Source organism: Manis javanica, chromosome 4 (assembly GCF_040802235.1).
Source record: "Manis javanica isolate MJ-LG chromosome 4, MJ_LKY, whole genome shotgun sequence".
Lineage (NCBI taxonomy): Eukaryota > Metazoa > Chordata > Mammalia > Pholidota > Manidae > Manis > Manis javanica.
In genome coordinates, this window is record NC_133159.1 from 133,538,812 (window position 1) to 133,565,852 (window position 27,041).

Genomic DNA, 27,041 nt, shown 5'->3' on the forward strand with positions numbered 1-27,041 from the left:
TGAAGGTTTCACATGAGCAACGTTGTGGTTACTAGATTCCCCCTATTATCAAGTCCCCACTACATAACCCATTACAGTCACTGTCTGTCAGCATAGTAAGATGCTATAGAGTCACTACTTGTCTTCTCTGTGCTATTACTGCCTTCCCCATGACCCCTCTACATTATGTGTGTTAATCATAATGCCCTTTAATCCCCTTCTCCCTCCCTCCCCACCCCCTTCCCTTTGGTAACCTGATAGTCTCTTCTGGGAGTCTGTGAATCTGCTGCTGTCTTGTTCCTTCAGTTTTGCTTTGTTGTTATACTACACAAATGAGTGAAATCATCTGGTACTTTGTCTTTCTCTGCCTGGCTTATTTCACTGAGCATAATACCCTAGGCTCTATCAACGCTGTTGCAAACGGTAGGATTGTAACAACTATAATCTTAATGGTAAGAGAAAGACAGATACTTTTCCCCTTAAGAACAATAAAAGAAGAAAAATGCAGAATGACTATTCCTTTTCCCTTATTAAACAAAACAAAACAATCCCAACACTTTGAGATTACCACTAACCTTTCAGCAGTCTTCTCCTAACATGTTCTTTGCACATTCACATGCATTGGTATGGCTTTTAATCAAGTAACTTAATCTGCTAACATGTTGTGAAAACCTTTCGTTCTCAGTAAATATTCATTTATGACATAGTTATTAGTATGCAAACAATATTCCAGGACAATAGATGCATCAAATTTTATTTAAGAAATCAGCCATTGCTAGACTTTCAGGTTGTTTCTAAATCTTCACCATTTTAAACAATGTTGCAAATAAATATTCACAGATAAAGCCTTTCTCACATCTTCACATTTGAGTCAAAAGATGCTAGTGATTGTTGACCAACCCTCCCCAAATTCTTATGTTGAAACCTAATTCCCAATGTGATGGTATTGGGGTGGGGGTGTCGTTAGAGGTAATTAGGTCATGAGGGCAGAGCCCTCACAAATGGAATTAATGCCCTTACAAAAGAGACTATGAATTAGAAAGGCACCAGACACTGAATCTGCCATTGCCTTTATCTCGGACTTCCCTGCCTCTTGAATTGTGAGAAATCAATCTGATGTTTTTATAAGCTACTCAATTAAGCGTATTTTGTGAGAGCAGCCTGAACAGACTAGGACAAAAGATACAAACATTTTTAAGAGATTTTGATAGCTACTGTCAAATTGCTCCCCAGAGCTGTAGCAATTTATATTCTTACGAGCAGTTATGAGTATCAATCCTTTATCATATTTACTTTTCAAACATCTGGGTTAGCATTTACTGACTACAAAAAAAGTTGATAACCCTTTGATTTTGCTTATGTAATCTTTACTAAAGTGGACTAGAATGTTGCATTTTTAAAACTTCTGCAATATTTCCAAATTCTACACAGCTTAACCGATCATCTGTATTTTTTTAAAAAGCTGTGTGGCAAACGTGATTAATTAGAAAGATGTAAGTAATTTCCAATGTGCATAAAGCAGCACCTCGGAACAGTTACGTTGCATTTATCTGTTTATAAAATGTTAAATCCAATATAAAAAACAACATTCACTGTCTTTTTTCATCCTATGACCGACCATCATGTCAAATTAGGTAGAAAAGTTATTCCACTGTATTATATATTGTCAGACTGATTTATCTAAGGTCATATAACTAGCAAGTAGTGAAATAATTTGGGATAGTAATTCCAAAAATATTTACTGAGTGAGGGGGGAAGAAACTGGCTAAACAGGTGAAGCTCTATACCATCCTCCTTTAACTGAAATTGTACAGTTTTTATATGTATTATATGTATTTTATATGTATTATATATATATATATATATATATATATTCCCATATATTATGTTTCCTCATGAATACTTTAAAAATGAGATTATACTGCTCCTTAAAAAGACCTAAACACAAATACTTGAAACAAGAATGACTCACATATTCAATCATTAGGCTTTTGTTTTGATAACTAACTAGATATGGGAGAAAATAGTTGAGTCACATGTTTCTGGTGGATCAAAGTAAATTTAATTGAATAGAAAACTTAGAAAAAGGAAGGTGATAAGGTAGGAATATAGTAAGTCCAGATTTAAACCTTTTGACTTGAAGTAGCTATAAGATATTTAAGTAAAGATACATAGGAGATAATTGGACATACAAATCAGAAGCTAGAAATCTGACATAAGAAAAGGATTTTGGAATATTAGCAAACAGGCAGTAATGATTTAAACCACGTAAATGGCAAGACACTCTGGAAGAGGTATATAATGGGAAGAAAAAAGGAGACTAAAATGTAAATGACGGAACTCTGACAGATACCAATATTTAAGAGGAAAATAAGACGTCAACAAGCCAAGGGAGAAGGGAGTTTCAAAGAAAGCAGAAATGGATAGCAGTGACAAAGATCTAAGAGAGGTCAAATAAATTAAGTTTAAAAGCATTCAAACTATCTGGTTACTAAGAAGTGCCTGCTGACTTAGCAAGTGCAATTTCAGAACTTACTCAGTATTCCACTCCTCAATGAGATTTCAAATGAGCACAGCAAAATAATGAGTTGGAAAGAAGCTATGAGTTTTGAGAATATCAGGAATGAATTCTCTTTCTATCTAATGAAAGTAAAATGTTCAGTTAATAACATGATGACATACAGAGTTTACAAAGAGACATCACATGGCGTTAATGATATCATAATACTGAACCACCAAAGAGTAAGGTATATATACAAAAATACACCAAACAATTTAGAACTGAAGTTTAATTGAGTCTGATACTATTAGGGATAATTGTACAACATTCGGATGATGTACAAAGTCTACAACCTGGTCCCATAAATGTCTAGTCAATTCTATTTCCATTATCAAATACAATTTAATAAGACCTCTTAGTTACACTTCTAGCCACGTCAGAAAAGTGATGTTGAGACTGAGTCAAGAAACAAAAGCTGAGTTCCCAAGGCCAGATAATTTTGGCACCATCACCCCCATTGCCTCACCACTAAATATATAAGGCAACTATCTGATCAAGTGAATGCAACACTTCTAACTCAGGCAAGGTGTAGCACATTACTTACAGTAATTGTAAGTAAGACTGAAGAATCTCTTGGTTCTAACAGCCTAAAGCATGCTTCTAGGGTTTGCTAACTTAATTTTAGTTGTTGATCTAGAACTGATATTCATCAAGTTTATTAAGGATGTAAGACTTCTCTGGTTTGAAGCAAGTGGACGTCAAGGCATGAGTTTATAATAATCTGTCAAAGAATTCAGACACATTATTTAAGTTAATCTATTAAGTTTCGGGAGATGAGAAAAAACAACCAATCACTAGAATCAAAGAAAAATTCATCCGTAAGTATAACAGGTCTTTCTGAGTAGCCCAAAACAGTAACCCTATGCAGAATCAGAGAAAATGGTTAAAATCAAAAGAAAGAACTGAGATAAAGGACTTTTATTCATGAACAAAGAGAACTGGCTAGACAAAACTTAACTTTACATATAGAACAGCACCACACTAGCAATATTGTCTTGCTGTCTTTTGCAACTATTACAATAACAAGTGAGACTGTGTTTGATTTCTAAACTACTTCAAATTTACTAAAATGCCAAAATTAAATTTTAAACATTTGACTGACATCCTACACCCTCTTCATTTTTCTTTTATTTCCCCAGATAATTTTTGTAGCTGGATTATCATTCACAATATCCTATCACTACCAGCCCCTACATACATTAAAACCCTTTTACTAAGATTTTTAAAAGTTACTCTAAATGCTATGAACTGCTAGTTAAACAGTAACAACTCTAAAAATATTGGAGCGCGCCACCAATAAAAGCAGAATAATTCAGGGTCCCCAGCATCTCTTAGAAATTTAAATCAGAGCAGAGGGAATTACACAACACACATTAGGGGACACTGAGGTGGAAGGTGTTTTCACACATAACAAAACTGAGAGTCAGAGTTTAAATTACTTTTTGGCTAGCAAATGGTAGATCTGGGAAAAAAACTTCGGTCTTTTGAAACCAAAATGACAAGAACAGTGTTTTTCCAACTGTGTAATCTATACTGTGAGGCTGAATAAAAATGTTCTGCGAATTATATAAATGTTTTAATTTCATTTTTATGAGGAAAAACAAGGTTAAGTCAAAAGCTGACAAACTGAAATGATTTCTCACAAGGCCCATTAAAATAGATACACTGAAGATAATATATTCATCAAGGAGATATCTGACAAGGGATTAACACCCAAAATATAAATAGAACTCACATGCCTCAACACCCGAAAGACAAATAACCCGATTAAAAATTGGGCAGAGGATCTGAACAGACACTTCGCCAAAGAAGAAATTCAGATGGCCAACAGGCACATGAAAAGATGCTCCACGTTGCTGATTATCAAGGAAATGCAAAAAATCACAATGTGATATCATCTCACACCAGTTAGGATGGCCAACATCCAAAAGACAAGGAACAACAAAAGCTGGTGAGGATGGGGACAAGGAGAAGAACCCTTCTACACTGTTGGTGGGGATATAAATTAGTTCAACCATTATGGAAAGCAATGGAGGTTCCTTGAAAAACGAAAAATAGAAATATCATTTGACTCAAATTCCACTCCTAGGAATTTATCTAAAGAAAACAAGATCCCAGATTCAATAATATATATGCACACCTATGTTTATTACAGCACTATTTACAATAGCCAAGATATGGAAGCAACCTAAGTGTCCATTGGTAGATGAATGGATAAAGATGTGGTACTATGCTGCAGTAGCCAGTGAATCTGAGATGTCTGTAAGGTTATGAAGGCACACTGTCAAAATAACACAGAGGCCAGGAAGGATCAAACATTTCATTTTACATCATCATCCACAGTGGTCTACGCTTCAAAAGACAATACACAATGGAATATTTTTCAACCATAAAAAGAAAACAAATTCTACCATTTGCAACAACATGGATGGAGCTAGAAGGTATTACGCTCAGTGAAATAAGCCAGGCAGAGAAAGACAAGTACCAAATGACTTCACTCATTTGTGGAGTATAACAAAGCAAAACTTTGTTATACAGCAGACTGTACAGCAAAGAACAAAACAGCAGCAGACTCAGACTCCAAGAAGAGACTAGCAAGTAAGCAAAGGGAAGGAAGGGGGTGGGGAGGGAGGGAGAAGGGGATTAAAGGGCATTATGATTAATACACATAATGTAGGGGGGTCATGGGGAAGGCAGTTAATAGCACAGAGAAGACAAGCAGGACTCTATAGCATCTTACTACACTGATGGACAGTGACTAGAGTGCAGTGTGTGGGGAGGGGACCTGACAATATGGGTGAAGGTAGTAACCACAATGCTGCTCATGTGAAACCTTTATAAGATTGTATATCAATGATACTTTAATAAAGAAAAAAGATACACTGAAAAGGTTGATATCACATTTTCAGGAATTAGGAAAGCAATGAAGTAAATGTGCATTGTTCTAAAAGGCTGTAGTAGCCCAGTGATCTGAGATGTCTTCAAGGTTATGAGGGCACAGTGTCAAGACAACAGAGAGGCCAGGCAGGAACAAACATTTAATTTCACATCGTCATCAACAGTGGTCTACTCCAAAAGACAATCCACATACCACCGCAAGCTATACCATTTTAGACAAACCCTAGGATGAACTAAATAGTCCTGGGGGAATATGTGAGAAAGTTCACTTCATGCACAGGGATACTACTGAGGGTCATTCCATAAACTGCTGCCACAGGACCGTTAACCAAGTCTTAACTTCTTAAATATGCTACAATTGCCGCTTGAGTCTCTGGGAAAAGGGTAGCACAGACGTGATGAGTTTCTAGCCATAGGTCTTATCTCTCTCCAAACTCATGTGCCTTGACAAAGGGTTAAATAATCATCCTTCACTATTATACTTGAAGATTTGTACCTACTTCAATAGTAGACCAGGATTTAACCAGTCTTGGGATAAATACAAGCACTTCAGGTGATCACAATGTATCTTATCCCCTGGAAGGGATGACGTAAAGGAGAATGATATCTGGGCAAAGACAGGGTGAGCAAACCCTTCATCTTCACCATTTAGCAAGAGAACATACACCTGGTATACTAGCCTGTCAGTTACCATTCTCTTCAGCAGAGATCTGGGTCTGAGGTAACATCCACCCCTCACTCTTCACAGCATAACAACAACAAAACTATCTACCAAGTAAGTACACTATGTTGGATTTTTTTCTCTTAAAGCAAAACATTCTCTAAATATTTAGACACATTTTTTTTTGAGTAATAGAAGCACAAAGCAGACAGCACAACTGAACAATTCAGTTTTATCTCCCCTTTCTTGTTTTCTTCTTTACCCTTTTAACCTGCTAAAAAATATAACCTGACTAAAACTAAGGTAAATGAAGGTATAATTATGATATGATGTCACACTAACTGGACTAGACTCCCAACTGTGTTGTTTCAAGTTAATGATACACATGTGTTTTACTGACTGACATTTAAAAACAAGTTGCATGGATTGGTATAAACCAGAGGTCAGTGATGTCTTCAGACAGATGATGATTTTACCTATTCCTCAATACAACCAGCAACTTTTAAAACATTTTCTCTAACTTTAATGTACATCTATAGTAACAGTAAGACACGTATTTAACTGTGGATTCCTTTCAGAATATATTCCTGTAAAAATTATTTTGCATATTTAAGAAACCTACAAGTAAGTCAGGCTGTAAGGAAAGCCAATAAAACTGTCACATACTGAGAAGTCTGAAACTTTTTTTTTAAAATCCAAAGCAAATTTTCACTATAAAGCAAGGAAGGTAGGAAAAAAGGGGGGATGGAGAAAGGATACTTATCTGTTACACCTTCATACTAGGAAATGTAAAAGAGGATTATGTTATTTGGTCCCTCGCCTTCCAGGAACTTGTAAACCTATCTGAGGAGCAAAACCAAAGTTACCAAAGTACGTGAAACCTAATTCTAAAAAGAGAGAAATTATATTGAATGGATGATCTTTTTATAAAGGCAAGATGTGAATTGAACCTCAAAGGAAAAAGTAGGTATTATAGACAGGGTCCTGAGGGGGAGAAAGGAAAACTAGAACATGATGGAGATTACCAATGTATATTTGGATCAAATTCTTCAACATTCTTGATTTGAAAACATTTCTAAACAATGGAAAGGACTTCATTAACATTAAAAAAGATATCTCTTCGAAATTAAAGAAGACACTAGCAAATGGAAACTCATCCCATGCTCTTGGCTAGGAAGAATTAATATAATCAAAATGGCCATTCTGTCCAAAGCAATATACAGATTTGATGTAATCCCTATCAAATTACCAACAGCATTCTTCAACGAACTGGAACAAATAGTTCAAAAACTCATATGGAACCACCAAAGACCCCGAACAGACAAAGCAATCCTGAGAAGGAAGAATAAAGTGGGGGGGATCTCGCTCCCCAACTTCAAGCTCTACTACAAAGCCACAGTAATCAAGACAATTTGGTACTGGCACAAGAACAGACCCACAGACCAGTGCAACAGAACAGAGACTCCAGACATTAACCCAAACATATATGGTCAATTAATATACGATAAAGGAGCCATGGACATGCAATGGGGAAATGACAGTCTCTTCAACAGATGGTGCTGGCAAAACTGGACAGCTACATGTAAGAGAATGAAACTGGATCACTGTCTAACCCCATACACAAAAGTAAATTCGAAATGGATCAAAGACCTAAATGGAAGTCATGAAACAATAAAACTCCTAGAAAAAAACATAGGCAAAAATCTCTTGGACATAAACATGAATGACTTCTTCATGAACATATCTCTCCAGGCAAGGGAAACAAAAGCAAAAATGAACAAGTGGGACTATATCAAGCTGAAAAGCTTCTGTACAGCAAAGGACACCATCAATAGAACAAAAAGGTATCCTACAGTATGGGAGAATATATTCATAAGTGACAGATCTGATAAAGGGTTGACATCCAAAATATATAAAGAGCTCATGCACCTCAACAGACAAAAAGCAAATAATCCAATTAAAAAATGGGCAGAGGAGCTGAACAGACAGTTCTCCAAAGAAGAAATTCAGATGGCCAACAGACACCTGAAAAGATGCTCCACATCGCTAGTTATCAGAGAAATGCAAATTAAAACCACAATGAGATATCACCTCACACCAGTAAGGATCGCTACCATCCAAAAGACAAACAACAAGACATGTTGACGAGGTTGTGGAGAAAGGGGAACCCTCCTACACTGCTCATGGGAATGTAAATTAGTTCAACCATTGTGGAAAGCAGTATGGCGGTTCCTCAAAAAGCTCAAAATAGACATACCACTCGACCCAGAAATTCCACTTCTAGAAAGTTACCCTAAGAATGCAGCAGCCCAGTTTGAAAAAGACAGATGCACTCCTATGTTTACTGCAGCACTATTTACAATAGCCAAGAAATGGAAGCAACCTAAATGTCCATCAGTAGATGAATGGATAAAGAAGAGGTGGTACATACACACAATGGAATATTATTCAGCCATAAGAAGAAAACAAATCCCACCATTTGCAACAACATGGATGGAGCTAGAGGGTATTATGCTCAGTGAAATAAGCCAGCCAGAGAAAGACAAGTATCAAATGATTTCATTCATATGTGGAGTATAAGAATAAAGAAAAACTGAAGGAACAAAACAGCAGCAGAATCACAGTACTCAAGAATGGACTAACAGTTACCAAAGGGGAAGGGACTGGGGAGGATGGGTGGGAAGGGAGGGATAAGGTCAGGGAATAAGAAAGAGGGTATTACAATTAGCATGTATAATGTGGGGGGCGCACAGGCAGGGCTGTACAACACAGAGAAGACAAGTAGTGTTTCTACAGCATCTTACTACGCTGATGGACAGTGACTGTAATGGGGTGTGTGGGGGGGAGTTGATAAAGGGGGGAGCCTAGTAAACATAATGTTCTTCATGTAATTGTAGATCAATAACAAAATTTAAAAAAATATATAAGCAAAAAAAAAGATATCTCTTCATTAATGTTTTTAAAACTCTCTCAAAACTTCAACCAATAAATATTAAGTTAATGGTAAAACATCAGAAATACCTGCACTAAAGAACAAGACAATGATGCTTATAATCACTATTATTTTAGATTTTTCCAAAAGCAATCAATCCATCTAAACAATAGGTATAAATATTAGAAATAAGATTAAGATAATGAGAGAATGACTGAAAGAACACAACAGAAAGATTACGAATGATATACAAGACCAAAAAAAGCAGTTTAATGAAAGTTATGTTTTAAGAAGTACTTGTTTATCCTGAGACATCCTAAATACCTATTTATCAGAAGTATACAGGCAAATCAGATGGGTTAGTAACTAAACAAAGTAAGATCATTGCATAGAAAGTCAAGCCCTAAAGAATAAAAGTTAAGATCCCTTAAAATTAGGACATATTCATATAAGCATACCCAGAATTACCTGGCTAAATAAAGATAGGTTGCATTTGTTAATGGAACATAGTTTTTAACCCTGCACTGAACATCAGGATAGTCAGTAACCTACAATACTGCTAATGATGGGATTTTTATTTTTAGAATTAGTAGAGGTCAAATTGTAATATATGGTTTTCATTCCACTGCTGCCTAATGACTCATTTACTTGTCTCTCGTCCCCTTACCTCACTCCCAATTCCTACTTACATCCTAGCCTTCAGCAGACCTCCAACCTCACAAAGGAAATAAGAGCTAACCAGCATACAACTTTCTCAATTTCCTTACTGGTATTTGTGGCACTGCCTTCCTCCTCTGGAATTCTTTTCTTCTAATACAATTCTCTAGAATATGATCAAATCTTTCAGTGAAATCAAATGAGATATGGCATAACTGGGCTTTGTAGGAGTTCAAAGTCAGTGATTTTAACTTTGATGACCATATCTTGATTATCTTTAGAGATGCCTACACTTCACTCTTATTAAATGATGAAATTTATTTTTTGAAACATTCAGCAATTTCATAATTTTGGGTTCAAATTCACAAATGAAGTTATGTTTTTGTTTACTGGCTTATTGTTTTGACATATCTAACATTAGCAAATGGAGAAAATACCTGTAACCCCTACTGTATGGAATTGCTTGTTATCTGGAATGATCAGAATATGGTGCATTCTGAATGAAGCATTTTAGTTAAAAAACTTACAGAAAATAAGACTAAATACAACACAAATTGAGACTATTTTAATCTCCCTTTGAAGACTCAGAGGTCCTTTTTAAATATTTTACTTCAAGGCAATAATAAGAAACTTGATGATCATTACATGGGAAGTTATAATACAGGCAACATAGTCATAAGTTCCATGACTATCAACTCTTTAAAGCTGAAAAAGCAGAACCTCACAACGTAAGATGGATAAAAGCAATATATTAATGTTTTTGCTTAAATATATATTTACTTTTTATAATCAATGAAACATAGCTGTTTTTATAAATATAAAAACCTGAAATACATCAGTCTCATTTCAGTTCAGCATTCAATTAATTCATGTATTTAATGCTTTTGTTGCCCAGTATGAAGAAATTCTAATTCATAGATAAGCAAGGCACTATAGCAACTGGATTTTAATAGCTCAGCTTGCATCTCAAGTATTCTCCAATTAAACTGAGCCATAGTATCTTAAATGCAGTGAGAAACAGTGACTGTTTGAAAGCTGAATCACTAACAAGATCTAAACATTGCTCTCATTCTTATTATAGACCCTAAAGCCAGACAAGAAAACCCCAAAGCTTTTTAAGCGCTCAAACTCTCTCTTTGTAATAGGATACTGCCACCATGCAAAGTATTATGCCCACACAAGTCTTTACAACTATTCACATGATGACAATGTGCATATGTGCGAGAGCCTTGTCTGCATCTAACTCAACTCCATGAACATGTGCCGCTGAAGTGTATTCTCATGTACAATTTCAAGTGTGCAGTAAGTGCAGATCTTTACTTTTTTTAAAGGCTAGGGCAGAACCACTTTCTAATCAATGCTAAATACATATAATGTTCAATATATGCACAGGAGAAACTTAAAGACCTCAATTAACTGTAGAGGTTAAAAACACATTACAGTCATGAAGTGACATGGAGGAACCTTAAATGCATATTGCTGAGTTAGTTAAAGAAGTCATTCTGTAAAGGCTACACACCATTTGATTCCAACTTTCTGGATGTGGCAAAACTATGGAGACAGTAAAAAAAAAATGCTTAGTTGCCAGGGTTCAAAAGAGAGGGAGGAATGGAAAAATAAATGGAGCACAGGGGCTTTTTAAGGGCAGTAAAACTGTCTATAGGTAAAACAGGATTTAAAAGGAGGGTAAAGAAAATTAGCTTTACATGTGCTGGCCAAATTAGCTAACAGATAATAAATTACCCAGAAAAGGCTTGAGATCACAATTAGGAAGGTCCTGGGCTCATCTGAGAAGGACCTGAAAAGCTGAGAGGCTACATGCCCCAGGGCAAAGGACTACTGTACTAATATGGCAGGAAAGGTGTTCTAAGCACATTCAAATTTCAAGTGATTCCAGTTTAGTCATTCTTTTCCACCAACAGAACTGTCTCCAAAGATGGTTAGTAAGAAGGATGAAACATAGCACTCAGCAAATTTTAAGAGAAGAGGAAAAGCAAGAAATCAAGTAAAATAGAGAAGAAAGCATGCTTTAGAAAGGAAGAATAACCCCAGGAGGCAGCAGAAAATTATAATCACATACTCTCAAAGAAATCTAAGGTAATATAAAATTAAAAAGATAAAAATAAAAGGAATCCAGGACATGTATGACATAAACAAATATAATAAAAAGAAAATGTCCCTAAAATCAAGAACTAACAAAAACTAGCTTGGTGAACATGAAGATTTAGAGAAAAAATACTATGGATACCTAAGCAGGAAAGCAAGGACAAACATCAGGCTGACCTAAAATTTCTCCACTGCAATCTATAGTGCCAGAGCATATAGTTTCTGTTTAAAAAAAAATTCATTGAATTTTGCTGGTATTTACACAAAAAATAACAAATACATTTTGCCTTATAGAACACTGAAACAATACTGTCAAAAATATTTGTTCCACCTTTATCCAATCTCATTCTTCTTTTGGAGGTAACCACTGTTAACAGTTGAGGGTCTATCTTTTCAAGCGTTTGCATCTATTCAGATACAAGCACAAAAGAAATACATAGTTGTGTGTGGGAGAGGGGGCAGTATTTAATATAAATGCATCATATCTTATTTAGCAAGCTGTTTCAGTTAAGCTCTTTCCATGTAGATGTACATGAATATGCCTCATTTTTAGACTGCTATATGGTATCCTATAGAATGGATGTACCATATTTAATATACCCCTACTGACGGATAAACTTTTTAGATTGTCTTACCATAAAAAATAATAAAATATCCTTTTACATACCTATCCTTTGAGAAGTATTGCTAAAAAAGCTCTTTATAAATATAGCTGTTAGACCAAAGAACACATACATTTTAAAACACATTATCCAACTGACCTTTCAAGAAATTAAAATGTATACTCTCACCACCAGTGCCCAAAGAACCCAATTCCCCCAGATGCTTGCTAACAAAGACTATCATCAGTTTTTCCTTTTGTACAATCACTTGGAGAACAAGTTGTATTTTGTTTTGTATACAGACATTAAACATTTTTTAATATGTTTACTGACCAACTTTTTGCTTGTGAAATGGCCTTAGTATTACCTTTTTCTCATTTTCTACTGGTTATGATAATTTTAATCAATTTTTAGGACTTCCCTTATATATCCTAGATGCCATTCCTTTGTTACAGGTATTGCAAGTACTTCCCCACCACCAGTCACTTGTATTTTGAGGTCTTTCTTCATACAGAAATTCTGTATTTTGTATATTCAAATTTATTCAAATTTACCAATTGTTCTTTTGGTTTCCCATTTGATATCTTTAGGAAGTCCTTTCCTACCAAAAAGCCATGTTTTCTTCTACCATTTCTACATTGTTACCTTGTATGTGTTTAACATCTGGGCTTTTACTTCACCTGGATTGAAGTTTATTTTATTTAATACAACCTGTGGTTCTAACACTATTTGCTGAACAGTACATCTTTTCACTATTGATAGGAAATGTTATCTTTATAATATGTTGAATTTCCAGATAAATGGGCCTGTCTCTGAAGTTTATTTGTTCCCCTACCCTATATGCCTATTCCACAAATATTTTACTTATAACCATTATAGTTTGGGTATCCAGTACAGTTAGTTCCTTTCTCATTAATTCTTTAAAATTTTTTCTTAGCCATTTTTCTACATATTTCTCTTTCAGATTAATTGTAGAATCCAGCTGGTCAAATTCATGAAGTTTGGATTTTGATTGGGATTGTATTTAATGTTGTTAATAATTTGGGAGCTCTGACAGCTTCCCTCCATTCACTTTTTTCACTATTAAACAGGGCAAAGATATCTTTTTACTACATTATCCAATAACAAAAACTGTTTTTGTCTGCCATCTTGTTTCTGGCCACCTTACTAAGTCTAATAATTTTAAATGTTCTCTTTGATTTTCTATGGGATGCTATCCCAGAAATAAGTTTGGTCTCTTCTGTTCCAGTAGTTTTATCTAGTTCTTTCTGTTGCCTCACTGCAATGACTAGACTCTCAAATCCAAGTTTAAATGGTAGCTTAGGAACTTTGATATGTTCTTGATTTGAATGGGAACGCACCTAATATTTCTAATGTTTGCTGTAAATTTCTGGCAGACAGCTCTAACCAAGTTAAGGAAATATCCTATTCCTGTTTTCTAAAAAATTTTTAACAATCAAGAATGGGTATTAAAAATACTATTTCTGTATCTTTTGGATTGATTGTATGGGCTTTCTATTTACTAATATAACAATTATATTAATATATTTCTGGATGTTGAAAAACCTTTGCATTCTTGGGATAAATCATACTTGGCCATGATTAACTTTTTTCACATGCTACTGGACTCAACTGTTACATTATTTAGTATCTTTATATCTGGTTCATATAAAATTAGCTTGCAATGTCCTTTGTTATTTTCCTGTTGGTTAGTGTTGCTATCAGGGTTTACTATAGCCTCATAAAATGAGCTCCTAAATTCTCCACTTTCTTCTATGTTCTGGAAAAAACTATACAATCTGGGAAGTTACTGGCCCTTAAAGCCTCAACAGAGTTAAGAGTCTAGGCTTAAAAACCATCTGACCTTAAAGTCTGCAGCTATCTTTACAAGTTCCTCTACAGTCATTGATCTATTCAAGGTTTTTTTTTTTTTTCTGAACATATTTTATCATATACATCTTCACAGAAAATCACCTAGGTCATTTCAGGTTTAATAAGATAGAACATTCTTATAATTCTGAAAATCAATTGAGTTCATTTTATGTTCCCTTCCTCATTACTGTATTGGTCATTTGCCTTCTCTTTTTATTAATTAATTTTGTCTATTTTATGTTTTTTTAAGAAGCCAGTTTTTAATTTTACCAATTAAAATTACCAGGTTGTATTTTCTATTTTATTAATTTCTGCTTTTACTTATTAGTTTTTCCCCCCTGCTTCCTCTGGATTTATTTTGTTCTTATTCTTGAATTCAATGTATAGTTCACTTCTGAACTTTGTTTTTGTTTTAAGATTCATTAAATACCATCTAATTTTCTGTATGCTATATTGGTTACATCCCACAGGTTTTTGTTAGGAGCATTCTCATTATTATTGATTGCTTAACTTCCTAAATTGAAACATTTGACCCTTTAACTCCAGTTATTTAGAAGTACATTTTTTGTCCACATGGATAGATTTCTCTTAGCTCTCCTTTTGCTATTAATTTTTACTTTTATTGCATTATAGTCAGCAAATGAGGCCTACATAATTTCAGCTTTTTTGAAATTTGAGTTTTCTTTGCAGCCTGATACATGGCATTTTTTTCCTTAATACTTATAACTCTGAGTGGGAAAACTGTGAAACCTAAGAACTGTTCATGTAACTCTGACTTGTCATTAATTTATGGGAGCAAGAAAAAAACTAATCCCTACTAGCATTCAAAGACTCACAGAGGTCCATTTATGAGCTCATCTTGAAAAAGTTTCGTATGTAATGATTAAAATGCACCTAACTGAATAACCAAAATAAGAATACAAGAATGGTCCAAACTCATCAAATTGTACATATTAAAAATAGGTACAGTTATTTGTATGTTAATTACACTTCAATAAAGCTGTTTTTAAAAAAGAATAATGTAACTGTTGAATCACTGTTTTGTATACTTGAAACCAATATAGTATTGCATCTCAACTGTACTTCAATAAAAAAATACACTTAAAATAATACAAGAATGGAAAAGTTGTGGCACAAATGAATTAGGGGTGAGAAACAGATCAAACAGTACAAATATTATAAACCCAAAACAACATAAAAGTAACAAACTTTCTTAATCTTTCATGGGGAGAGACTGAAGAATAAAATCCATAAAGAAATAGAGGTCTAAGTTTATTTTGTTAAAAGGAGCTATTAGACAACTAACAACAGATAATACCACTTCTAGATTCACAGAAAGGGTGACAAAAAATATTAAAACAGGTTGTGAGGTACAATTCTATTTTATAAATCTTGAAAAAAAGATGTTTGTGGAATTGTTGTAAATAAATGAAAAAATCTGAAAAAGTTACAATATGCAGAAGTAACAGTAGCCATCTCTAGAAAGTGGAGAAACTGAGGAGGGGGATGATGTTTACAGTTTGACATATTAATTTTGGTAACAATTCTGTTCAATGAATAGTGAACTTAAAATTAGAAAACTGGTTCTGCCTCTATTATTAGTCACAAAACTGGATTAATTTTAACTTCTCCCATCCTCAATTATCTCCAAAATAAGTATCTGTCATATCCACAAAAATGTTTTTATTACCATGTTCATATGCCCCAGAATAAGAACATAGAAAGTAGGCAATACACATGTGCTAAGATGAAGTACATTTTAGTAGTAATGCTCAAATGATCTGTTTCAAGTATGTCAAAACATCTTTCACTTCTACTCCAAAAATACCTCAAAGAACTTTACAGGCTAATTATTATCCAACCTATTAGAAATTATTAGAGGTACATAATTAGTTTCTTCGTATCATAGTAAATATATATTCATATTATTTTCAAACATTGGAGAAAAGGCAAAAACCTTCATTTTATTTCCTTGCTAAAAACCAGAAGATACTAAATATATGTCTTAAACTTATATTTAGAGCTATTGGATAAATTTTCTTTGCTTGAACATTAAGTCAATTCTTATCCAAAATTCTCTACAAATTTAGCCATGTGAGATTAGGTTATTCCCTTCTCAACTGATTTCTATCCTAATAAAAAGCTCTATTTTGGGCCATAAGGTTTAAATTATTAATCCTGATTGACGGTAAAAGCATGATTTAGTCACGACAGCTCACACAAGTGTCTAGAAGAAAAAGATGTAAACTGACTTAGAAACAAGAATGATTAAAAACCAGATATATATATATATATATATATACACAAATATATATATATATATATATACACACACACACACATATATCTTCAATAATACAAAAGCACACATGGAGTTATTAATTACACTATTGTTTATAGTTACAAAATAGTAGATACTACCTGAATGTTCATACATGGGAGAATGATACGATACAACAAATTATGGTATACACACAGCGGAGTAATATCCAGCTGTTAAAAGGAGGATCTCTATGAACTGACATGGTCTGAGTTCCATGAGACAGTACTAACTAAAAAAAGCGAAATATCCAAAGGGCCCAAATAGTATGCTATTTTTTATTTAAGAAAGAACGGAGAAACAAGAATACATGTATCTCTCAACACTACAGAACAAAAAGGTTGGCTTTTCCAAGGGATAAGGAGGGAATAACTTAGTAGAAGGGATTCAGAAGAGAGTAACACTCGAGTATACACTTTGGCACAGATAATGTTCTACATATTGAAAATATTAAATTAAGAAGGATGGGAAGGCAGGGCAGATGCTAAACACAGAAAACTGAATAAACCCAACCATATTTTAATGAGTAATATAACCACATGAAGAGGGAAAAAATAAAACTAATATAAGTAATATACAAACACAGCATTTGATTATATACTCTCAGTCTTGGGCAGGGGTGGATGGGGAGAGAACTGCAAACAAATTCTGAGCCCTTTTCAAGAGGTTTGTTTTTTTGAAGTAGTATGAACACAATTCTGGAACTGTTTTAGAAATAATACAGGAGTGAGCAAATGAGCCAATGTGTTGATGTTGCTGGGAGTCAGGGTCTCACTATAGAAGTGGATATAATACATGGTAGGTGGAAGAAAGAAACTTGTGGTAATAGGCTGGAACTAAAGTATCCATGCAGCCTAATAAGTATGGGTACAGTTGTATGTACATATCAGTAGTTCTCAGCCGGGGGAGATTTTGCCCTCTAGAGGAGAGTGGCAACATCTGGAAACAGTTTTGGTTGTGGCACCTAATGGGTAGAGGCCAGAGATGTTGTAAACATCCAAGAGTGTACAGGACAGCTCCCACAGCAAAGAGTTACTCAATCCAAAACGTCAACAGTGCCAAGCATGAGAAATCTTAGTACATGTGCGTGCCAGGGTGTCTGTGTATGTGTTTATATATACATGTACTCATTTCCTAGTTCTGTCTACTTACACAGCACAGAAGCAGATGCCTAGTAGCAATAAGTACACCTGTTGCCTGTATCCTGGTCTCTAATACCATTCCCCATAAAGTAACCAGGGCTTGTTGGAACAATGGTTGATTCTAGATTTAAAGCAGGGTAGGTATACAATAAGCCTGGAACATCTTATTATGCTAGAAAGTAAGGAAGTGCTCTCAAAAGAAGCTCCTATGAAACAATCTGGGAGAAGTCAAGCACCAAAACAGTAAGAATAGTAGTAACGAAGGGTAAAACTATTGAAAGTTTGAGAACCTCAGAATTCATACCAACAATGAAAAGACAAAAAAGAGAAAAAGAAGCTGAATGATGACTAGTAGAGGAGTGGTGTTGCTAGAAAATCTTCACTTTGCAATGCAACCACTATAGTGAAAAATGGTTTAGTTAAGAATGACCAATGGATATTAAGTCTAGGGGGAGACTATTGATGGAAATAAGAATGCTTGCATCGTCTTAAATTAAAATGCCTCTCGTTTGTTTGTTGGAAAGGAAATAATATCAGCTATGTAGTGGCTGAAATCAGGCATATTAACTGAGATCAAAATTAACATCATCATCTAGGGGCAGATAGACATTATTTGTCTTGACATGATATCCTGAGAAAAATATAACATACTTTTGTATTTTCTCACCAAACACACATAACCTGAATCTAATAATGAAGAAATATTAGAAAAATATAAAATGAGGAATACTCTATTTAAAAAAAAAGACTCTTCTTCAAAAATACAGTTAAATGAGACTAAAGAGACATGACAAACTAAGTACAATACCTAATCCTGGACTGGATATATAACAGACAGGTGGAAAAAAAGGCCATAAAGAACTTTATTGGGTCAGTTACCAAAACTGGAGTATGAAAAGCAGATTAAATAAAAATACCGTATCAATGTTAAATTTACAGAAATTGCCATTTGCACTGTGGTTTCACGAAGAATATCCTTAGACTTGGGAACTGCACATGGAAGTATTTGGGGCCAAGGTCTTGATGTATGCAACTTACTGACAAATGGTTTAAGAGAAAAGTACTGTATGACACACACAGAGCTACAGAGTACAAATGACAAAGCAAATGGTACAAAATGTTAACAATTGAATCTGGATAAAATGTATATAAGTATTCTTTATATTAATCTTACAAGTTACTTATCAATTTGGAATTATTTCCATATAAAGTTTTTAAAAAGCTACAGGAATTGTAAAAAAAAAAAACCACCTAAAACACAAAGCTAAAATTTCCCCCCTACATTTATTTCTTCACCTATAAAAACAGAATGCTATGAAATATGGGGTGCTATAAGATACTATAAAATGAGTGATCGAATAATTTCATGCCTCTCTCATTAATGCATTTGTATTAAGTATTACATTAGCCACCTCATAAAGTTCAAATCCTGTAATAGTCAATGGATAATAAAAGATTAAAAATACAACAAAGGAAAGGCCTTAGCAATAACAACAAAAAAGCTTTTGATTTTCTGAAACGTGGATTCCAGACAAAAACAACTTATGAGTTTTGAAGCACTATCTTCCTACTGAACATAATATAGTTGACCACTGAATAAAGCAGGAATTAGGAGCTCTGCCCCCCAAAACTTAACTGCTACTAGCCTACTGTATATCAAATGAGTCAATTAACTTCAGACGCAACAAAGGGTAGAAAGAGAGATGGGAGGCTTGCAGGGTCCAACAAAGAAAAGAGAGAAAACAGGTGAATTAACTATTCTACTGGTCCCTGCCAGGGTGGATCAGGCCTGGACTGAAAGGAGTACACTCTTTCCCACCTCCTTCCTGGTCTAGCCCATCAGGGCTTTGTTCTGCTCTTAGATCCCAAAGTTTCTCTCTCTTCCGTGTAACAGCTGGTTAGCTCAATGGTCAGACTATGGTGCTAATAATGCCAAGGGGTTCCACTCCCTTAGGAGGAACTACTACTTAAAACATTTTTCCTTTCCCATTTCTACTGACCCCACATCATCCATAGAATCTGCTGCTTTACATCCGATTATAGTGTATATTTATTGGGAAAAGAACACATGTATATAAGTGGACCACAGAGTTCTAAACTGTGTTGGTTCAAGGGTCAAATGTATATTTAAGACAAGTGTAGGATAAAACATATCCAAATTAACTTACTCCTTTGTTCTACTTTAAACTTATACACGATAAAGTTACAAGGATAAATAACACTGTGTCAAAAGTATGACCCAGTTTTAAAATCATGTCAAACTGCCCCAACCAATATTTGAACATTCACGGCAATAGTTTTAATAGATACAGTAGTTCAGAATAGATCTCTCAAAGCTGTATTTTAATTTACTACTTTATCCTATCTGAGAGGATTTTTTTAAAAAAAACATGAAACACAGAAACTTACAGTTCATCTCGTTGTCTCTGTGACAGCACCATTTTGCCTGTAATATCAAGCTTATCTGATACAGTGGTATGTCCCTCCTTTGGGAAATCAAAAAGCTTTGTGATCCCGGATTGATAATTAAATATGTCACTAAGTGAAGGCTTCCACGCAGGGGAAAACGATTCTTTTATAAGTGAATCCACCCAGTAACCAGGAGATATTCAGCAAGCAAGGTTCACTTCCACCTGAGGAAAAAGAAAGACAGGAAAGATTATTTCTTTCACTTAGAATTTAAATTATTTTAAAATTATTATTTGCAGTACATACTTTCAAAGATGAGGTTTACTATGATGTCAATATGAGCATCAGATGATGTTTTCAGTCCACTGTGATAATGCCAAAATATGTAGTATTTTCTGTATTTTGTTATCTTTAATAGTTTGCTGAGCCAAAACAGCACTTTTTAAAAATTCATTCACTCCCAACCATGTCACCTGCCAGATATATTGATACTAATTTTATTAAATTTCAAATATTAACATATAACTTCTCCAGAAGACTGTAATTCTCCTTTAAATTAAAAAAATAAAAATTTCTCATTTTTAGAAAAAGTACCACCAGAAAAAAGACAGAAAAGGATTTCAAACTGTCCACACCCACAAGGTGCCAAACATAACTTCAAGAGTGAATATTAGTTACATTAGAATAGCTATTATTTATAATGTAAATAAACTATCTAGCAATCTCATATCCTCTTAACCAATGCATTTAATTAAGAAACAACTTAATATTACTTCAATTTGTTTTGTGTCCTTTAGAAGCATGTTTTTTAAAAATGAAAAACTGAATGGACTACTCTTAGGAGTTGATGTGCTCACACAGTAATCCAGTTGTCTAATATAGGTACTTTATATTTATTACTTAATATTTCACAGTTCTTTCTTTATACTTGTAATACTATAAAATCAGTTCCTATATAATATCTAAGAAGTACTGTGATCAGCTCAATGAGAGTAAATATATATAAAAGAAAAATCAAGAATTGTTTCTTAAAGAATTATTCTTCTAATCTACTTTTCAAAAAGTTTTTAGTTTGTCTTATCACACTGTACAAAAATAGCTAGATAGAATTTCCAGTGTATTTAGGATATATATCCAAGATAGTCTTACTTACAATGCAGACTACTTGTACATACAAAATTCAGTTGGAAGGGACATTTCAAAGAAATCTCAAATCACTCTCCACATGAAATGAAGTGACCATCTAAGAAGGAAGGGCCTGTGAGACCACTTATCTAGAGATACATCATGGACACAGGAGACAGAGACCATTTCTTGAATACATTCTTCATGCCATGACAGGCACAATATTCCAGGCACTGAGCACATGTTGGTGAATAAGACAGTCAAGGAAGAAAAATGAGAGAGCAAACCCTGGTTTGAAGTATGAGCCCAGAAACAAAGAGTGCTCAGATGTCCCCAATAGCAGCTTCTAATTTCAAAGGCGATCCTTCTCCACTCAACAGTTCTAAGAAATATAACCAGGGATTTATTTTATGATCTTTAATGACTCTTCTGACCTGGAGACTAGCTAGCTCAAAAGGACAGCTGTAAATCATCACTACCGCTATGTCTAAATCCACAGAATAAGACTACTGTCAATAATAAACAGTGAATTATTTATAATAGCCAAGAAATGGAAGCAACCTAAGTGTCCATCAGTAGATGAATGGATAAAAAAGATGTGGTACATACACACAATGGAATACTATTCAGCCATAAGAAGAAAACAAATCCTACCATTTGCAACATGGATGGAGCTAGAGGGTATTATGCTCAGTGAAATAAGCCAGGTGGAGAAAGACAAGTACCAAATGATTTCACTCATATGTGGAGTATAAGAACAAAGGAAAAAACTGAAGGAACAAAACAGCAGCAGAACCACAGAACCCAAGAAAGTACTAACAGTTACCAAAGGGAAAGGAACTGGGGAGGATGAGTGGGAAGGGAGGGAGAAGGGTGGGGGAAGTAGGAAGAGGGCCTTACAATTAGCATGTATAATGTGTGTGGGGGGCACGGGGAGGGCTATGCAACACAGGCAAGACAAGTAGTGATTTTACAGCATCTCACTATGCTGATGGACAGTGACTAATGCGGTATGTGGGGAGGATTTGGTGAAGGGGGGAGTCTAGTAAACATAATGTTCCTCATGTAATTGTAGATTAATGATACAAAAAATAGTAACAATAATAATTATAATAAACAGTGAATTGAGAGACAAACACAATGAACAGCCCAGGAAAACATTCCTTTTTGGTATTTAACAGCTCCTAATTATTTAAACCTCACTATTTTAAGTCTGTCAGCCAGCCAAAGCATCTAGGTATTCATACACTCTGACAAAGGTCACAGAAGGGTAAGGATTATCTAACAGTGGTGACTGCATGAACTGTCCACAGGGTTCTATTACCTGGGACAATGGTAATCCACTGACAGAGAATCATATAAATAAAAGTGAGTAAGAACAGGATAAAAATCCCTTTTAATCAGGAAAGAACTCAACTATATTACATACATTACAGAGTCCAATTTAATTACAGAGACTGCCTCTAGCCAAGAAAGCATATCAATGTACAAAAGTAACAATAGTACTGGGTAGAATGACTTATTTAATGATAAAACCAAGACAACTAAATCATTGAATGTATAATTGTGTATAACTGTACAAGTTAGTTTATTCATTCAACAAACATTTACAAAACACTTTGTATGTTTATTGTGTTTAAGAAGGAAAAAGTACTAAGTATAACGAGGGAAAAGACTTGATCTTTACACTCAAGAAGTTTACACTCTACTAGAAGATTTAGCCAAGAAACAGTTAAAACTGTAAGAAGTATGACAACTATTACCACATGGAGGGGGTTGACTCAGGATGAAACTGAGGAGTACGGTAAGCAGGGGCAGGTCTTTAGAATTTATGGTAGGGGCAATAGCAAGCCATTAGGAAAGTTTTTAGAAAAAACACTCTCACTTACATAGTGAAGAATGGACAGACTGGAAGAGAAGAGACCAGATAGCAGGCTTGTAGCAATGAAGGTGATAAGACAATGGGGATTACTCTAGCACAGTAGCAGTAAATAAAGATAATTAGATGGACTTAAGTAATTTACCAGGCAAATCTTAGAGGGTTGGTGACTAGATATGGGCAGCAAGAAGGTGGGAGACTAAGGTCAGTCAAGGACTCAAGGATAACGTTCAGAGATTTTTCTTTCTTAGAACTATGTTGAAACTCTTAACATGTGAGGGGATGAGGAAAGAAAATATAGTTCATTTCATTATTAAATATGTTGATTCTAAGGTGCCTGAGAGATTTCTAGTAGGACGTTATACAGGTAAGTCAGCTCTGAAGAGAACCAACCTGCAAAAATAAAAACGGTTGGTATTTATCGGCTTAGAGATGGCATAACTGAAGCTATGATAATAGATGAGATGACCCATGGAGAATATGTAGAGCAAGATGAGCAGAGGGCTAGGCTAGAACCAGGCAGAGCAATACCAACACTATGAATAGAGTCTACAATTGAGGCTAGGAGGAAGCAGTTAAAGAAGTAAAAATCAAGACAGGAAAGAGTATTTCAAGGAAGCCAAGGGATATATATATGTCCAGAAAGAGAGGCAATAAATACTTGATCCAACTATTAGGCAAAATAAAGTCTGAAATGGGTCTGCTCCATCCAGTATAGAGTTCACTGACAACCTTTATGAGAATGGTTTCAGTAAAATGGTAGGGACACATGGCAGAAACCATATTTAAATGGGCTGATGACTGACTGCAAGGAGATGAATATGGTACTATGAGCAAATTATCTTAGAAATGCATAAAAATGTTGAAAAGCAGTTTTACTGGTTTTTGTTTTTCTCAACCAAGTTAGATGCTTAGGTGCTATTTACTGGTAGAAGGGGGGAAAAAAAAGGAGAAATGAAGAAAGGAACAAAAATTTTAATTATCACTATTTTCACCCCCTAATCAAGCAGACATGATGTATCTCGATAGAATAACGCTCCATTATTTATAAAGTATTCTCACCACAAAATCAAACCTATATCTGTTCTAGTCACTAGCTCTAACTACCAATTTACAAGATGTATAGAGGGCAAAGGAGCATGTTAAACACACCATGGGGCTATAACCAGCAATATACAGGCTGTGAAAATAAATTACCCAGTTTCTGCAAATAAATTTCAGGAAGAACCGAAGTTGTGAAGGGAAATCTACAGATTAAAATAAAGAGAGGTGACCTATCAACCAATTCCAATTTATAGACCTTATTTAGATCTGTATTCAAAAGATCTGTAAAATAAACAAACTAATGAACAAACATTTGGGGAAATTTGAACACTGGGATGTCTGATGCTATTAAGAACTGAATTCTTCAAGAGTCATAATAGTACTGTGGTTATTTTTTTAAAGTCTTTTGGAAATATACAATAAAAAATTTATCAGTAAAATGATATGTCTGGGATGTGCTTCCAAAAAATTTTGTTGGAAAAAGTGGGAGAGAGATTTATGAAACAAGATTGGCCTTGAGTTAATAATGGTTGAAGCTGTGTAATGGGTAATGTGTAACGGGTACCAAGAAGGTGGATTTCACTATTCTCTAATTGTATGGATCAGAAATTTTCTATAATGTCTTTTTTTTTTAATCAGAAGAGGGAAAAATAGTCAATGAACAAGGACTCGAGGAAGAAGGAAAAGAAAGGAATGAGTTCCACAAGAAGTCTTACACATAAAGATGGGTCATCTCTCCCACTGTGCTGGAAAGGAGAAAAAGATCCAAGTATGTTTTTGTATTCTGGGCAAATAGGAAATGAAGTCATTTGCTGAGTAGCAGTAGTGTGAGGAAGATGATGGTTAAGAGGCTTGAAATAGCTGCTATGAATAATGAGAACAGAGAAGCAAAACAGGAAGAATAGAAAGACATTTTTAAAATTGAAGGCCACAAGTTTGTAGTGGTGCCAATCTACAAAGGCAAGTGATTTTTTTTCCTTGACAAATATGCACAGTCCATCTGCAGACACAGCAAAGCTACACATTTAGAGAGCTAGGGTTGGGTTGAGGGTTTGCAAAGTATATGTGATGAACTCAGTCAGTGATGAGGAAACTTGAAGTAATAACCAAAGAGCCTGAACTGCATTGTGCAAAAGATGAAAATGAGAAAGGCAAATAGACAACAGAAGGATTAGGAAAACAGAGGCCTCTATATCCTGGGAGAACTCTTAAAAGGTTATAGAGTAGGATAATTATAAATTTAAGACTTCTCATTTGTTAACTATTATTAACTGTGTGTTGTTATTAACCACGTTAATAATGTTTTTATTACAAACCAAGTACTGATGACAGACATGGATATGGTAAGCACTTCAACAGAGATTAAGAAAGATGTGGGTTCAAGTATATTGTCAACTCTATAACCCTAAATCATTTGTCTAACTTTTAACTCAGATTATTTCACCTTCTATCAATTTCCTACCTTTAATACATAATATTTTGCTATCATAAAGTATAAGTATGTGATTGAGCTATTATACTTAAGAATATAGAGAACATACAGTATTTCTCAGATTTATCTTCCCAGCTTAATATTTTACTTAATATTAATTAATGATGGTTAATTGGTATAATTCACATTAATATCCTTTTAGCTTCATATTTTAATATAAATTATGTTAATGATAATGAACAATATATTACAACAGAAATAAATGGTTCTCAAATGGAACAAAATAGTTTAAAATATATTTCGATGAACAATCTATATTTGTAATCAACAGGACAAATAAACCAAGCAATATTTTCATACCATCTGGTGGAGTTCTTAATACCATCTGGTGGAGTTCTTATTTTTTTTAGGAGGTTATTGGACTCCTTTGAGAATGTGATGAAAGCCAAGAAGTACATATATATAAACATTACATGCATTTGAAGGGGGTTCACAGGTCTTCCTGAAGTGAATATAATGAATGAGGAGACATTTTTGAAATGTATTTTGGCAGTACTTCAATAATCTTTTAAGCTACTTGTACATATTACAAACATTTCAAAGAAGAGTCCCATTCATTCATGTGAATGTCAATATGTCAACATTCTTAGAAATCAGATCTGTGTTGCTTAAGCACTAGAAACAGAGGTTTCAGTATACTTTTTGGAATGCAGAATTCTTAAGCATTCTATATTCTAATATTACATCCACTTATCTGCTACACAAATGCAGCTCTCCTAGACCAATGTCTATTGCTTGGGTATATAGCTCACCACATTAAGAGAGATAAAAAAGAAGAAGGAAAAAACAGCATTAAAAAATCTTATAAAACAGGATGGTGAATTAATTTAAATTCTTATTTTTAATTTTCAAAGTGTTAACATAGGTTTCACACTTATCAAAACAAAATTCTTATAAAATATTATTTCCTTAGTCATCTATTTTGTACATCGGTCCTTGCCAACTAGGAGTTTATGTAATAGGGGAAAATACAGAAAATAAAGGATGTGTGAGGGAATATATAAACTAACTACATGTTAACAGAGCATGAACATAAAAAATGAAATAATCAGATTTATTATTGGATGTAGAAGAGTTCAAGACAGCCTTTAAAGACTTATTTTCCAGATACAGCAATGAGGCGAGGGAGAAGCTATTGTCAATCAAGAATTATTGACTGCCTTTTCAGACTAATTAATTTCAAGAGTTATATATAAAATCCATTGTTTCCCAATAAACTGCGTATTTCACGATACTGGAAATTAGCAGGTTTTTAGACTTGCAGCTCCAAAAAATAAAATTTTTCTCAAAGTCACTAATGGGACATAAAGTATTTTACTAATCTGTATGGCTAATCATATTACAGATACACACACCCCTCTTG

At 34.4% G+C, this 27,041-nt stretch overlaps 1 protein-coding gene across 5 annotated transcripts in view; it reads right to left on the minus strand.

Moving 5' to 3' along the window:
• Window positions 1-27,041, minus strand: part of PAFAH1B1 (platelet activating factor acetylhydrolase 1b regulatory subunit 1) — an 82,302-nt gene that overhangs the window by 19,886 nt on the left and 35,375 nt on the right. For all 5 annotated transcript variants that reach the window (XM_073235024.1, XM_037022766.2, XM_073235021.1 and 2 more), the window contains one exon: window positions 20,139-20,362. In XM_073235024.1, coding sequence (XP_073091125.1) covers window positions 20,139-20,170 — 32 coding nt within the window. In that variant the 5' untranslated portion in view covers window positions 20,171-20,362. The remainder of the gene's footprint in view (window positions 1-20,138; window positions 20,363-27,041) is intronic.